This window comes from Rhinoderma darwinii, chromosome 5 (assembly GCF_050947455.1).
Source record: "Rhinoderma darwinii isolate aRhiDar2 chromosome 5, aRhiDar2.hap1, whole genome shotgun sequence".
NCBI lineage: Eukaryota > Metazoa > Chordata > Amphibia > Anura > Rhinodermatidae > Rhinoderma > Rhinoderma darwinii.
The window spans coordinates 237,119,617-237,137,019 of NC_134691.1; the positions used below are offsets into that span (position 1 = coordinate 237,119,617).

Below are 17,403 nucleotides of genomic sequence, written 5' to 3' on the forward strand. Positions count from 1 at the left end.
TCCTTGTTCTCTTTTGTTCTTGTTTCATCCATCTAGATGTACTGTACTGCTTGCATCACATGCAATTTTTCTTTTTTGATGTCAATGAAGCTGATATAGTAAAGGCTTGCCTAACTTTTGCATGTGAATTAATCATTATTCAATTGTATCTGTACATTTCCATGGACAACTTATTTTCTTTAAAAATAAAAATGTAATGTTTAAAAAAATAAAATAAAAAAAAGAATCTAATTTACATATGTTACCTTGAGCCCGATTCCTCCCTGTTTCCATCGCCGTCAGAGGCAGTGAAGGTGGCTCCAATCAGGGAGATTCACTGTAGCTTACACCACGTTGGCTAACTAAAGGGAATTGGCATATCGGGCTCCAAAAGAACCGGAGACAATAACTCCGGAACGGATGGGCGTAGGAAGAAAAGAAAAACGGTGATGGAAACTGGGAGGGAGCTGGTTAAAAGTAACATATGTAAATTAGATTCTAGGACCTAGTGACAAGTCCTCTTTAAAGAAAAGTTTTACTTATCTCAATGCCACTATTTTGGAAATGTCCCACTGTTTTCTACTAGGCTGCAGATAAAGCTTAAAGCTAGCCATAACATCTGAGTAATACAGGAATAACCCCTGGCAGGCTGCATAGGAAATACTTCAATTGTCAGTTGCTGAATTTCCTGTGAATGCCAAGTGGCTTATGATAGTGCATGCTCAGTTGCATTCACCAGCAAAAACTATAGCTATGGCCTAGTAGAGAACAATAGGTGATCTCTGACATGGCGACATTCTGGTAAGTTAAAGATTGTAAAGGTGTAGGGCTATATGCGACTGGGGTAAAGCCCAAAATCATTTACTTGTTGGAGTTTCACTTTCACATTTTTTTGGAATTCAAGCTCTTGTTCATGATCACTTTCGGTGCTTCACCAGTTATTATTGGTATCATTCAGTTACCGTTTTAGCAATTCCATAACAAATTATGTTCACACGGCTTGATTTTGGCCGTTATTTGGGCCGTAAACGGACGAAAAATCGGAGGCAGAACGCCTCCAAACACCTGCCCATTGATTTTAATGGGAAAAACGGCGTTCTGTTCCGACGGGGCGTTTTTTTTATGTGGCCGTTTTGAAAAACGCCAGCAAAAAAAGAAGTGCATATCACTTTTTGAGCCTTTTTTCATTGAGTCTTTAGAAAAACAGCTCCAAAAATGGGCAAAAAACGCGAGTTGCTAAAAAAACGTCTGAAAATCAGGAGCCGTTTTCCCTTGAAAACAGCTCCGTATTTTCAGACGTTTTTTATTGTACGTGTGAACATACCCTAATAATCTAAAATGCTCTATTTAAAGATTTACTGTCTCCTCTCCTGACTTGTCTGTTTTAGTACAGATTTGTATTCCCATTTAAAAACAATTCTGAAACATCTTTTTTTAGAACTCTACGTTTGCAGTTCCTCTGTTATTTCTCCTCGAAATTTATGAATAAATTGACAACTGGGTGTTACCGGTTTGGGGTATCTTACACAGTTTGAAACTGTTCAATCAGAGCTGACAATGCCTGACTGTGTAGAAACATGCCTCTCTGACAAGGGGAATGGTAACGCCCAGTTGGCAATTTTTCATACATTTCTAGGAGGAATAACAGAGGAATGGCACAACACTGAGTTCTAAGAAAAAATATTTGTCATTTAATGGTGAATGCAAGTATTTACTTAAGAGATAATTCAGTAGAAGTGAAATGCCCTCTTTAACCCCTTCCCGCTCCTGGACGTACTATTAGGTCATGGTAGCTGTATCGTTCGCGCTCCATGACCTAATAGTAAGTCTCGGGAGTAACGGCCGTTTCGGCCGTCCTCCCGACACATACAGGAGCTGTGACAGCTGCTGTCTCGTAAAGCCGCTGCCGCAGCTCCTACAGCAGGGACCGATCACTGTGTCCCCGCTGATTAACCCCTTAAAAGCCGCATTCAATAGAGATCGCGGCTTTTTATGGGTTAAGCTACCATCGCCGGCTTGCTACACGATTGTGGCCGGCGATTGTGACTATGGCAACCGGACACCAAACAATGGCGTCCAGCTATGCCATCGACGGAAGCCTAGTGGGTCCTGACAAAGTCAGGACCCACTATGCTTGCTGTCAGTGAGTAGCTGACAGCTCTGATACACTGCACTATACACTGCACTGCAATGTATTAGAATTGCGATCAGGGCCTCCTGCCCTCAAGTCCCCTAGTGGGACAAAGTAATAAAGTTAAAAAAAAGTTTAAAAAAAGATGTGTAAAAATAAGAAAATAAAAGTTTTAAAAGTAATAAAAGTAAAAATCCCCCTTTTTCCCTTATCAGTCCTTTATTATTAATAAAAATAGATAAATAAACAAATAAACTATACATAATTGGTATCGCCGCGTCCGTAACGGCCTGAACTACAAAATTATTTTGTTATTTATCCCGCACGATGAACGGCGTAAAAGAAAATAATAATAAACCGTACCACAATCACAATTGTTTGGTCACTTCACCTCCCAAAAAATGGAATAAAAAGAGATCAAAAAGTCGCATGTACCTAAAAATGGTACTGATCGAAACTGCAGTTCGTTACACAAAAAATAAGTCCTTGCACGGCTTTATTGATGGAAAAATAAAACGTTCTGGCTCTTAGAATATGGTAACACAAAAAGTGAATGATTTTTTACAAAACGTATTTTATTGTGCAAACGCCATAAGACATAAAAAACCTATAAACATATGGTATTGTCGTAATTGTATCGCCCTGCAGAATAAAGTGAATATGTCATTTATAGCGCACGGTGAAAGCTGTAAAAAAAATAGAATAAAAAAACAATAGTAGACTTGCTGTTTTTTTAGTCACCACGCCACCTAAAAATAGAATAAAAACTGATCAAAAAGCCACATACACCACAAGAAAACTACCATGAATTCCTCAAGGGGTCTAGTTTCCAAAATGGGGTCACTTTTGGGGGGTTTCCACTGTTTTGGCACCACAAGACCTCTTCAAACCGGACATGGTGCCTAATAAAAAAGAGGCCTCAAAATCCACTAGCTGCTCCTTTGCTTTGGAGGCCGGTGCTTCAGTCCATTACCGCACTAGGGCCACATGTGGGATATTTCTCAAAACTGCAGAATCTGGGCAAGAAGTATTGAGTTGCGTTTCTCTGGTAAAAACTTTTGTGTTATAGAAAAAAATGGTATAAAAAGGATTTTCTGACAAAAATAAATATGTAAATTTCACCTCTACTTTGCTCTAAATTCCTGTGAAACACCTAAAGAGTTCATAAACTTTCTAAATGCTGCTCTGAATACTTTGAGGGGTCTAGTTTCTAAAATGGGGTGTTTGATGGGGGTGTCTAATATTTAGGCCCCTCAAAGCAACTTCAGAACTAAACTGGAACCTAAAAAAAAATAAAAATGAGGTAATACTTCACTTCTCCTAATGAGCATTGCCTACTCCAAGACGACCCCAGTTTTGACAGTTTGTATAAACGGAGACCCCTATTAGACCGTTTCAGCGCCCGGTTTTCCCAAGCATACACCACCGAGACGTGTATTTTTATTGATGAGTCCTTGGTACATTTTAAAGGGAGGCTTCAATTCCGCCAGTACCTGCCGGGTAGGAGGGCAAGGTATGGCGTGAAGATGTATAAGCTGTGCGAGAGTGCATCAGGCTATACCTACAAATTTAGGATATATGAAGGGAAGGACACCAGTGCTCAGCCCCCATAATGCCCCCCCTTACTGGGAGTTAATGCAAAAATTTTGTGGGATTTGGTGCACCCACTGCTGGACCAGGGTTACCACCCCTACCTGGATTATTTTTATACCAGCGTACCAGTACAGAGACCCCCAAACCAGACTGCATCCTGGACTACAATAGGTACATAGGAGGGGTGGACTTGTCAGATCAAGTCCTGAAGCCCTACAGCGCCATGCTACGTCGATGTGCAGGCCAGACGGGAACTTTCCTGGAATTTCAAGAGGTGGTTATCAAGAAACTAATTTTTAGGGACCAAGAAGGGGGGCACCCAGTACTTCTGGAAGCGAGGCCACACGCATCGTACCAGGGCAACACTTTCCAGGAGAAGTTGGAGGACACAATATATCAATGTGACACGTGTCCCGAAAAACTAAGGCTCCGTATGAAAGAGTGCTTCAAAATGTATCATACATCCCTTGATTTTTAATCTACCCCAGTTTTACTTACCCTGATGCACTCCGCACATCTTATCCCCCTCATCTTTCTCTTCTGAGCCCTGCCGTGTGCCCAGGCAGCTGATGACAGCCACATGGAAGGTATTGCCATACCAGTGAGAACCCACATTACAGTTTATGGGGTGTATGTCTCCGGTCAAAATGCTCACTACACCTCTAGATGAATGCCTTAAGGGGTGTAGTTTTTAAAACGGAGTCACTTCTTGGGGGTTTCAACTGTACTGGTACCTCAGGGGCTTCTGCATACACGACTTCGCACCAGAAAATCCCCAGTAGACCAAATGGTGGTCCTTTCCTTCTGAGCCCTCCCATGGGCCCAAACGTCAGTTTATCACCACAAATTGGGCATTGCCGCACTCAGGACAAATTGGGCAACAAAATGGGGTATTTTATTTCTTGTGAAAATAAGAAATTTTCAGCCAAAACTACATATTATTGGAAAAAATTAATTTTGTTTGAATTCCCAGCCCAATTCAAATACGTTATGTGAAAAAACTATGGGGTCAAAATGGTCACAACACCAATAAATAAATTCCTTGAGTGGTGTAGTTTCCAAAATGGGGTCACTTCTGGTGGGTTTCCATTGCTTTGATACCTCTGGGGCTCTGCAAATGCGACATGGCACCCAAAAACCCTTCCAGCAAAATCTGGACTCCAAAGAATAAATATTGCTCCTTTCCTTCTGAGCCCTCCCATAGGCCAAAACGGCAGTTTATCACCACAAATGGGGTACTGCTGCACTCAAGACAAATGAGGCAACAAAATTGAGTATTTTATTTCTTGTGAAAATAAGAAATTTTGAGCTAAAACTACATATTATTGGAAAAAAATATTTGTTTTTAAATTCCCAGCCCAATTCAAATAGGTGCTGTGAAAAAACTGTGGGGTCAAAATGGTAACAACAACCATAAATTAATTCCTTGAGGGGTGTAGTTTCCAAAATGGGGTCACTTCTGGTGGGTTTACATTGCTTTGATACCTCTGGGGCTCTGCAAATGCGACATGGCACCCAAAAACCAATCCAGCAAAATCTGCACTCCAAAGAACACACAGCGCTCCTTCACTTCTGAGGCCTCCCATGGGCCCAAGCGGCAGTTTATCGCCACAAATGGGGTATTGCTGCACTCAGAAGAAATTGGGCAACACATTGGGTATTTTGTTCCCTGTGAAAATAAGAATTATTTTATCAAAACTGACATCTTATTGGAAAAAATTTCATTTTTTTTAATTTCACAGCCCAATTCAAATACGTGCTGTGTAAAAACTGTGGGGTCAAAATGGTAACAACAACCATAAATGAGTTCCTTGAGGGGTGTAGTTTCTGAAATTGGGTCACTTTTTGTCGGATTCCTACTGTTTTGGCACCTCAACACCTCTTCAAACCTGGCATGCTGCATAAAATATATTCTAATAAAAAAGAGGTCTCAAAATGTACCAGGTCCTTCTTTGCTTCTGGGGCTTGTGATTTAGTCCACGAGCACACTAGAGCCACATGTGGGACATTTCTAAACACTGCAGAATCTGGACAATACATATTTAGTAGTGTTTCTCTGGTAAAAACTTCTGTGTTACAGAAAAAAATTGAATACAATTGAAATTCAGCAAGAAAAATTAAATTTGCAAATTTCACCTCTACTTTGCTTTAATTTCTGTGAAATGCCTGAAGGGTTAAATAAACTTTCTAAATGCTGTTTTGAATACTTTGAGGGGTCTAGTTTGCAAAATGGGGTGTTTTATGGGGGTTTCTAATACATAGGCCCCTCAAAGCCACTTCGGAACTGAACAGGTACCTTAAAAAAAGGGCTTTTGAAATTTTCTTAAAAATATGAGAAATTGCTGTTTATGTTCTAAGCCTTGCAACCTCCAAGAAAAATATGGGAAATGTGAACTAGTAACTATTTTGGGTGGTATAACCATCTGTTTTACCACCCAACGTTTTGTTTTTTTTGAAAAACGATCATTTTTGGCTAAGTTATGAGCAATTTTATATTTATGCAAATGAGCCTTTCTAATGGACAACTGGGGGTGTTTTCTCTTATTTCCAACTGGGCGTGTATTGTGTTTACTTCTTTCACTGCACAATCACACTGTGATGTGGATCATGCTGGATCATGCTGGGCTGGAACAATGAGAAGTGTAAGACACTGATTAGTCACTGATTGGTCACTGATTGGTCAGCCTCATACACTCCTGTACAACACCCAGTTGGTAAAAAGTAAAAACACGCCCAGTTGTCCTTTGAGAAACTCATTTGCATAAATCTAAACTAGCTCATAACTTGCTCAAAAATGATTTTTTTTCAGAATAAAAACCACTGCTCTTATCTACATTACAGCGCCATTAAGATTATGTAGGAGATAGTGCATTTATAATCTGGTGACAGAGGCTCTTTACGGGGTTAAGAAACAGACAGCATAACTGCATTCACCTTGATTCTAGGGATTTTTAAAAGTACGTTGTCAACATGGTAATATTTCTAGTGGGTAACTATGCTGGGAGCATTCCTTTTCTATCCTAAATATATATATGTAAGTCACCTTTTAATGATTTGTGAATACTTTTCTATTACATTATTCTTTGACCTAATGTGCTTACAAGTAAAAGGGATGTTTTTTGGTAATATGAATTTATTATTCTATCCTATTATATTTTAGCTTTCATTTAACCATCAGAATAGATGAAATAGACTGCCTGTGTGCCAACAGGAGTATATTTGAGCGATCCAACTATGGCTCAATTATTTCCCCTATTAATGCTACAAAAATGAATGGAACATGGAACAGTGTGGACCATAAATGTGCACCTAGGTATTTACCTTTTATTCTTTTTTGCAATGTAGAACAGTGAGTTATGTAAATGAATATAAATATGTACTGTACTAATATGTAGCAATTTTTTGTCTCACATGTAATGTGTCAGCTTAATTATGGCACAGATGCTTTGTTTTTTGTAATAAATGATGTAGCCTAAGGCCTTATTCACACTAGCGTATTCCACGTCCGTGTTACGCGCGTTAAAACAACGGACGTCACACGGACCTATGCAATTCAATGGGGCCATTCAGACATTCAGTGTTTTTCACGCAGCGTCTGTCCGCTGTGTGAAACTCACTGCAAGTCCTGTACTTGTGCGTTTTTTGCGCATCACGCATCCATTGAAGTCAATGGGTGCGTGAAAATCACGGACAGCACATGGGCGGTCATCCGTGTGCCATGCATTTTTCACGCAACAGTTGCTAAAGAAATGATGAGGGGAAAAAACACCTTCAGTTTATTTTGCTGACGTAAAAAAACGTGTGACATACGGATGACATACGCGTGTAAAAAACGCAGACACGCACTGTACATGGATGTCACACGGAACTGCAGCGCAAGAAAAATGCTGTGTTTTTTACGTGCGCATTCGTGTGAATAATGCCTAAATGTAATACATATTTTAAAGATACGATTTTATGTGAATGACTCCACAACCAGCAAGTATAAGCTGCATATTTATTTTCTTGTTTGTATATATATATTCAGGTGCACAGAACCTATGTGCTTGCCGTGTGGAGATGGAAGAGGATTTCTAGCCATTTTCACTAGTTCTGGCCCTTATATCAGTGATGTCAACATAAGTCTTCACAATGGCCAAATGCAAACAGGGAAGACTTTTATATTAGCGATTTCTGGATATTTGGCAGCTTCATTGGAGAGAACAACAGGTAAATTCCAACCAGATAACCTTGCTTATATTTTGCAATAAAGTAAAGCTCTACATCCCAGGGCGTCACTAGCACCGAGCCTTTGGGGCCCAAGCCCTGAATCTTTGGCCTGATGCACCGAATTCCCGGGCAACTCCCACATTCACTGGTGCAGCTATAGGGGTTGCAGCGGTCGCAATTGTGACCGGACCCTGAAGCCAAGGGGAGCCGCACGTCACGACGTTGTGCGACGCGCATGATGTCACGATGCGGTATGGTGTCAGGACATCCACTGCACCCGGAGCCAAAGAGGAGGGTAAGTGTAACATTACTGTCTCCTGGGGTCCTGTATCTAAGCCTACCACAATGACTGGTTATCAAAAATGGGGTGGGACCCCAAATCCTTTAAAAGAAAAATTATCGAAAAAAAACGACGTGGGGTACACCCATTTTTTATATCCAGCCAATTACAACTTAGCAGCAGGCTAGCATTACCAGGGTAGGAAGGGCCATTGGTTTTGGGCTTTCCCAGCCTAATAATACCAGCCTGCGGCTGCCCCAGTGCCCATCCATCACTACAGATGGTTGGGTACTGAATCGTACCCAGCTCTTCCCCGTACCCCTGGTGGAAGTGGGTAGGTGGTAATAATGGAGGTTAGTGTTAGGGTTTTACCGGCTAACATTAAGTAATGGACGTTGTCAATCAGCCAGCAGCCATTACTAAGGCGGTAGTAATAAAGTTTAAAAAAATACAAGGACATAGAAAAAATATTTTATTGAAATAGAAACCCCCCACACACAACCCTTGTTAACCATTTTATTGAGAATAAAAAATGCTGAAGTAGTCCTCAAAATATATGTCTCGGGTCTTGGTCCCTGATCTTTTAAGACACTAGCAATGCCCCTGCTACTTTCAACATATATTTTGCAAATTTAAAATGTTTTAGTACTTGTCCACACGTAACGGATTTGCTGTGTATTTTCCGTCCGTAATTGCAGGCGGAAAATACGCAGCGTAATACAGTAGCAACAAAGTGAGTGTAATTGAACAAATGTCATCCATACGCTGCAAAAAAATTCAGTCCAGAAATTCACCTGCAGTGCGTAGTTTTATTTCCACAGCATGTCAATTGTTGAGAACTGATTTCCTGTGTTTTTCTGATGTGCTGCTTAATTTGCTGCGGAAACGCTGCATAATTTCTTGCAGGGGGTGGAAATGACATCACAGGACGAAGGAATATCACCATCACACAGCCCTTGAAAAAAATGCACCAAAACAACGCAGTAGGGTGTCTGCTAGTTGATGTGTAAATTTTCTGCAGCAAATCCATTTCACGTGGACAAGGCCTTAGGGCATGTTCAGACGTCGCGGAATTGCTATTGAATTCTGCTGCGGACAGTCCGCAGTGGAAATATGCAGCAGCCGTTTATTTAATTGGTTTCTATATCTTTTTAGGTAACTTAGTTCAGACGTTGCGGAAAATAACAGTGCAGAATTTAGGCTTCGGTGCAGACATTTTTTACTCCACAGCATGCACATTCTGTTGCAGAGAAGCAGCGAAATTTCAAAGCAAAGGCAGAAATCTGCGGCAAGTCTACTGTGGAATCGGCAACGTCCAAATTACCTGTCAAATTTGCAAATGTTGTTGCAGATTTGTTGCGTAATCGCCGCAAATTTGCAGCGGAAAAATTCTGCCACGTCTGAACATGCCCTTAGTCTTTGTAAGATATCTGCGTAACTATTTTTTATTGGTATTTATTCTTCAGTTCATTTTATATAAATCTCTTCAAGGCAATAAACAATTCAGCTCATGCAGGTATATTTTTATTCATATGTTAATCATGTTGTATGGGTAATTATATGTTATAAGCTAGATTAAACAGTATTAATATGTTAGGCCAGGAGTCCACAGTGTTTTATCACCTGCGATTTTTTTGAACTGTGATCTCTTGAAAGATTTGAAACTTGCATGCAATATGTTTGGCAACACAAATAGAGGGCCTTTGGCCCTGTTCACACTGAGTTTTTTTGACACGTTTTTGACGCTGAAATCGCGTCGGAAAACGCGCCAAAAAAGTCCGAAATTGGCTTCCATTGATTTCAATGGGAGGCGAAGGCGTTTTTTTTCCCGCGAGCGGAAAAAACGCATGCGGGAAAGAGAAGCAACATGCCCTATCTTCGGGCGTTTACGTCTCTGACCTCCCATTGACATCAATGGGAGGCAGTGAAAGCGTATTTCACTGCGAAAAACGCAGCAAACGGCGTGCAGGCAGATCAAAATCTGCCTCAAAATTCCAAACGGACTTTTGAGGCAGAATTTTCTGCCTGCAAAAAACTCATTGTGAACAGGGCCTTAGTGTAACTCCCCTGTACAACGCCCACTTTGTAACTCCTAGCATCGTACATCACTATGATGCTAGGAGCCCGGCTCCCTGCACTGTGTTCGGTCCGGTACTTGCGGCCGAAATACGTCCGTCAATTACGGACTAATGACCTCGTGTGAACATACCCTAACAGTTAGCCTTCTTCACTCTCCAGGAGAGAGAAGACTAAAGAGTTAAAACAAAACTTTTAGTACCTTGTCTGCCCAGATAACGAGCACACTGGCTCCGTTATCTCTGGGCAGAAGCCGATGGAGGGAGAAGGAGAGTGGAGGTGGCAGCACACAGGGGAAGAGAGAAAAGTGCAGACTGCTTCATTGTGAGCAGCGCTGCACTTGTAACTTTAGTTTCATTAAAAAAACACATTTGTTTTATGAAACTAAGGCATCATTTACACGAGCGTAATATACGCGCGTGCTTTCCACGCGTGTCGTACGCACCTATATTAGGCTATGGGGCAGTGCAGACAGTGCGTGAATTTTGCGCAGCGCGAGTGCGTTGCGTAAAACTCACGACATGTCCTTTCTTTGTGCGCTGTTCGCGCATCACGCACCCATTGAAGTACTTCCGTGCGAACTGCGTGGTTCGCGCAACAGCTGTCAAACTCTGAATGTAAACAGAAAAGCACCACGTGCTTTTCTGTTTACAAACATCCAAACGGAGTGTCATAATGATGGCGGCTGCGAGAAAATCTCGCAGCCGCGCATCATACACAGATGACACACGCAGCTTTTAAGTGCCTTTTGCACACGCAAAACGCCACATTTTTTGTGTGCGCAAAACGCACACGCTCGTGTAAATCAGGCCTTAGTCAAAGAGGTGCCGGCACTTGAGTGAGCCGACACATAGATTACTGCAGAGCTGCTCACGCTGAAGCAGCTTCTGCACTCATTAAACCCCGATGCACGCTGCAAACATCTATATACGCAGGGGCGTAACTAGGAAAGACTGGGCCCCATAGAAAACTCTTGACTGGCCCCCCCAGGTGCCACACACAGGCCCCCTTATAGATAGTGCCCCATGTAGATTGTGCCATATAGCCCCCCTGTAGACAGTTCTATACAGCTCCTCCTTTAGACAGTGTCACAACCTTCTTGTAGATAGCGCCCCCACCTCCCCCTTGTAGATAGTGCCATACAGCCCCCTGTATATAGCACCATACATTTCCCCCTCTATATAGCGCCACACAGCCCCCCCTTGTATATAGTGCCACACAGCACCTCCTTAGTAGATAGTGACATACAACCCCCCTTAGTAGATAGTACCACACACAGACCCCTGTAAATTGTGCAACACACAGCCCCCTGTAGATAGAGCCACAGCCCCCCCTTGTAAATAGTGCCATACAGCCCCCCTAGTAGATAGTTCCACACAGCCCCCCCCCCCTTAGTAGTGCCACACAGACCCTTGTATATAGTGCCACACAGCTCCCCCATGTGTATAGTGCCACACAGCTCCCCAAGTAGTACAAGGCAATGGCGCATCCGAGAAAGTTGTATCAGCCAGGGAGATGTCAATCAAACATGGAAAGATGGGTTTGGAGGCAGGACTATGTGACTCTTCAGGATAGCGGCACCGCCCCATGACCCTTTAATGAGTAATTAGCATATAGTGTGCACCATTTTAAAAGTTGATTTAACCCCTTAGTGACCAGCCCATTTTAGGCCCTAATGACCAAGCTATTTTATTCGTTTTTCTATAGTCGCATTCAAAGAGCTATAACTTTTTTATTTTTTCATCTACATAGCTGTATGAGGACTTATTTTTTGCGGGATTAGTTGTACTTTTTAATAGCACCATTTTAGGATACATATAATTTTTATATTAACTTTTATTAACTTTTTTTGGGGGGATTATAAAAAAAAACTGAAATTCCGCCATTGTTCTATGCGTTTTTAAATTGACGCCGTTCACTGTGCGACGTAAATAACATGTTACCTTTATTCTATGGTACGGTTCGATTACGGCGATACCACATATGTAGAGGTTTCTTATGTTTTACGACTTTTGCACAATAAAAACAAGAGCCATAATTTTTTTATTTTTCCATCAATGTAGTGATTTTTTGGGCTTGTTTTCTGCGGGACGAGACGTAGTTTTGATTGGTACTGTTTTGGGGTGCATGGGACTTATTGATTCATTTTTATTATGACTTTTTTGGGGGGCAATGGAAAAAAATTGCAATTTCGCCATTGTTTTTTGCGTTTTTTTTTTACGGTGTTCACCTTGCGGTTTAAATGACAAATTAACTTTATTAATGGAGTCATTACGGTCGCGGCGATACCATATATGTGTACTTTTATATTTTTTTTACACTTTTACTAAATAAAACCACTTTTTGTGGAAAAAAATGGTATTATTTATTTTTTTACTGAACTTTTTATTAATAATCTTTATTTCACATTGATTACTTCTTTTATTAGTCCCACTTGGGGACTTTACTGTGCGATCTTCAGATCGCTGCTATAATGCTTTGGTATACTTCGTATACCAGAGCATTATTGCCTGTCAGTGTAAATCTGACAGGCAATCTGTTAGGACGTACCTCCGGCGCGTCCTAACAGGCATATGTCCAGGGCAGACCTGGGGGCTTTTATCAAGCCCCGGCTGCCATGACACCCCATCGGAGACCCGCGATTTCATTCGCGGGCCGCCGATGGGTGACAGAGGGAGCGCACTCCCTCTGTAAACAAAGTTAAATGCCGCGGTCGCTATTGACGGCGGCATTTAACGGGTTAAACGGCCGCGATCGAAGTAAACTTCGATCGCGGGCGTTGGAGCAGGAGCTCAGCTGTCATTAGTTTTCCGCTCAGATGTCTTTCAGCTTCTCACTTTTAAAACATTTCTGCACCTATAAACGATGATAACATAATAGCGCAATACACTGCATCCCTGATTATAATAGTATCATACACTGTGTCCCACACACACACACAAACACACTTTCCCTTTGATTTGTGACGCAGATGTGCCACAAGCGTGTAGCAGATCCGCACGAGAATAAGGCCCTGTTCACACAGTTTTTTTTAAACATATTTTTTGCAACGGAAACTGAGTTGGAAACTGAGGCAAAAAAAGCCCGAAATCACCTCCTATTGATTTCAATGGGAGGCAAAGGCCTTTTTTTCCCGCAAGTGGAAAAAACGCTCGCGGGAGATAGAAGCAACATGCCCCTTCTTCAGGCATTTTCGTCTCTGACCTCCCATTGACATCAATGGGAGGCAGAGAAAGCCTGAAGGAATTTCGAGGCAGATTTTTCTGCCTTCAAAAAACTGTGTGAACAAGGCCTAAGTCCCATTGTCATTCAAAGTTGCTTATCCTTGGCTTTTCCATGCAAAATAAGTAGCATGCTACTTATTGCCATGGTCGATTTATTTTCATGGTGCGGACAAAAATACAAGTGGAAAATTTTTTGTAGCATGTGAACTGGGTTGCGGAAACCTCATATGCAGAATCATCAGCATGTCATCGGAATCCGTATCAAATCCAACATGTGTGAATGGGGCCTTAGGGTGAGTTAAACAAAAACTCTGTTAGGCCAAATGCACACGATACTTATTACGTGCAAATTTGTCGCGGGTATTTTCGTGCGGCAAATCCACAGTGTAATACAGAACCAGCAAAGTAAATGAGATCAAGAAATCTCACCTACATGTCGCAGATATTTTCTGCACAAAAATTTACCTGCGGTGCGTATTTGAAAATATGCTACATGTCAATTTATCTTGCGTTTAAAATAAATTAAACAAATCTGTAGCATAAAACCTGCACCTATTTCCGCATTAAGCTGGGTTCACACGACCTATTTTCAGGCGTAAACGAGGCGTATTATGCCTCGTTTTACGCCTGAAAATAGGGCTACAATACGTCGGCAAACATCTGCCCATTCATTTGAATGGGTTTGCCGACGTATTGTGCAGACCACCTGTCATTTACGCATCGTTGTTTGACAGCTGTCAAACGACGACGTGTAAATGGACGGCCTCGGCAAAGAAGTGCAGGGCACTTCTTTGCCACGTAATTTGAGCTGTTCTTTATTGAACTCAATGAAGCACAGCTCAAGATTTACGAGCGTCTGAGACGGCTCGCAAAATGCGAGGAGGAGCATTTACGTGTGAAACGAGACAGCTGTTAACAGTCTGTCTTTTCACACGTAAATGCCTCTCATCGTGTGAACATACCCTTAATATGTAAAAACCGCACCTATAAACGTATCAAAAAACACACTAGGTGCAGATTTTACCTGCGGTTTTGATACGGATTTTGTGCACCAAATTCCTCAATGTTTGCGTGTAGCCTTATAGAATTTTCTAGGGATTTACAACAAATTAACCCTTTACATTGTAAAGGATGAAATACATTACAATTCTGCAAAATAATAGGCATGATGAGGATTTAAAAATCAGCAGCACGTCCTACATTTTTTTTCTGCTGCACATGCATGAGGTTTTGAAAACCCCATTCACATGCGTTAGGGCTTATTCAGGCGAACATGTTAATCGTCCGTGTGAAGGACGTTTTTTTTCATGGCCGTCACACGGTTGCATGTATTTCTAAGGGGCTATACACATGGCTGTTGCTTTAACGGACCGTGTGAAGGGTCTGTAAAAAAATTGGGCATGTCCTATTTTTGTCCATTTTCACGGATCCCTCAATAGACTCAAGTCTGAGGGATCTGTGAAAGCGGGTGCAAATCGGCCGTGAAAAATGGCTATTATTCACGGCTGATTTCATACACGTTCGTCTGAATATAGCTTTACATTGTAATTTGTAGTGAATTTTCAGTGCGCAATCCGCACCAAAAATAGGAGACAAGTGGCCTTATTCAGACGTCCATGTTAGGTCTGAGATATACGGCCATATTTCCCGGACCAACCACAGTTCAGGGAGCCGGGTTTCTAGCATCACAGTTATCTATAATCATAGGAGTCCCTCCCTTCCCGTGGGAATACTGTCCCCGGTCCCGTACTGAAAACATCATTACAGTATGGGGCGGTATTCCCTTAGAGAGGAAGGGACTGCTAGCAGCATTGAGAACTATTATGCTAGGAGTCCGGCTCCCTGAATTGTAGTCGGCCTGGGAAATACGGCTGATACACGCTCTGTATATCACGGATCGAACACAGCCATCTGAATAAGTCCTTAGTCTAGTTACACAGTGCGGTCAAATCCCATTTTTTTTCCACAATTTTTGCAAAATCGCGGCAAAAACGTGATTTGACCGCACTGTGAGAATATAGCCTAACAGCACTATTTTTTTCATGTTTTGTATCCTTTTTTTTATGCAATTTTCATAATCGTGGCACAAATCACGTGGTTTTGTCGCAATTTTAGTAATTTTTATTGCAAAAATCACAGCAAAAAAACGCTAGGGAAACTAAAAAAACAAACATTTTAACATACTTTATATATTCTACAAGTGGGGTCAGGAGGAATGGGAAGCAGGATGGAGAGGGGGGTACAATCACCAGCCTGCAGGTCCAGTCGGCTGTGTAGAGAAGGACGTGTCTGGGGGGCGGGATCTCTCCACACGGAGCTTCTGCTTCTGATGCTGCATCTTCCTCTTCTGTTATTCCTCTCAGGACCACAGCATTAGTTACTTCAGAGTAAAGAGCAGGCCCTATTACATTATATTACATTATATTACCTTTGCAGGGTCTGTTCTTTTCTCCAAGTGACTAACGCTGGGGCCCTCATTCAAATGTGTAAAGCAGCTGAGAAGTTTTGTTTTTTTTCATCATTGTCGCCACGCCCCTGACGGCAGTACCAGTAGTACTGCCCTGATGGCGGCCCTGGGTATGCCACGGTATAAATTAAAATAATGTAAATACATTTTATACAGCCCAGGTATATATTTTCCTCCATTGTTCAAGGACAAACTATTCCCCTGAGTGCAGGAATCCACAGGCGTTTGTACATCAGGGCCTGCGCCAGCACCAAGCAGATCTGGTCAGATGCTGGGGCACACTGTGCTGGAGGGGTCCCATGATCTCCATGTGCTACTATATTTAAGTTATGTGGACCTTCCAACCTCATAATCATAGGCTCCTCTCCTCTTTAACCCTTTCATGACTAAGGGTCATTGATGTCCCTGTGTCCAGGTCAAATTTTCCATTTCTGATGTGCACTTCTTTAAAGATAATATTTTTGAAAATCGTAGCTATTATTACTTTTTTTTTTTTTTTTACAAGACTTATGAGGCTTTATGAGGCTTTAATTTTCTAGATTACTTCAATTAATTCCATGGTTTAAATTTTTATTATGAGCAGACAAATCACTAAAAATGAAAAAAAAAAAACACTTTTGTAATTTTTTTTATATATTTACTGATGTTAGCTCTTTAAGGGTATGTTCACACGAGGTCATTACGTCCGTAATTGACGGACGTATTTCTGCCGCAAGTACCGGACCGAACACAGTGCAGGGAGCCGGGCTCCTAGCATCATAGCTATGTACGATGCTAGGAGTCCCTGCCTCGCTGCTGGAGAACTGTCCCATACTGTAATCATGTTTTCAGTACGGGGCAGTTGTCCGGCAGCGAAGCAGAGACTCCTAGCATCGTACATCACTATGATGCTAGGAGCCCGGCTCCCTGCACTGTGTTCGGTCCGGTACTTGCGGCCGAAATACGTCCGTCAATTACGGACTAATGACCTCGTGTGAACATACCCTAACAGTTAGCCTTCTTCACTCTCCAGGAGAGAGAAGACTAAAGAGTTAAAACAAAACTTTTAGTACCTTGTCTGCCCAGATAACGAGCACACTGGCTCCGTTATCTCTGGGCAGAAGCCGATGGAGGGAGAAGGAGAGTGGAGGTGGCAGCACACAGGGGAAGAGAGAAAAGTGCAGACTGCTTCATTGTGAGCAGCGCTGCACTTGTAACTTTAGTTTCATTAAAAAAACACATTTGTTTTATGAAACTAAGGCATCATTTACACGAGCGTAATATACGCGCGTGCTTTCCACGCGTGTCGTACGCACCTATATTAGGCTATGGGGCAGTGCAGACAGTGCGTGAATTTTGCGCAGCGCGAGTGCGTTGCGTAAAACTCACGACATGTCCTTTCTTTGTGCGCTGTTCGCGCATCACGCACCCATTGAAGTACTTCCGTGCGAACTGCGTGGTTCGC

At 42.0% G+C, this 17,403-nt stretch overlaps 1 protein-coding gene across 1 annotated transcript in view; it reads left to right on the top strand.

Annotated features, from left to right (window-relative positions):
- The first annotated feature begins 766 nt into the window (after positions 1–766).
- Positions 767–17,403, top strand: part of PKD1L1 (polycystin 1 like 1, transient receptor potential channel interacting) — a 433,476-nt gene continuing 416,839 nt past the window's right edge. The window contains exons 1-3 of the mRNA XM_075828219.1: positions 767–780; positions 6,864–7,016; positions 7,731–7,912. Coding sequence (XP_075684334.1) covers positions 767–780; positions 6,864–7,016; positions 7,731–7,912 — 349 coding nt within the window. The remainder of the gene's footprint in view (positions 781–6,863; positions 7,017–7,730; positions 7,913–17,403) is intronic.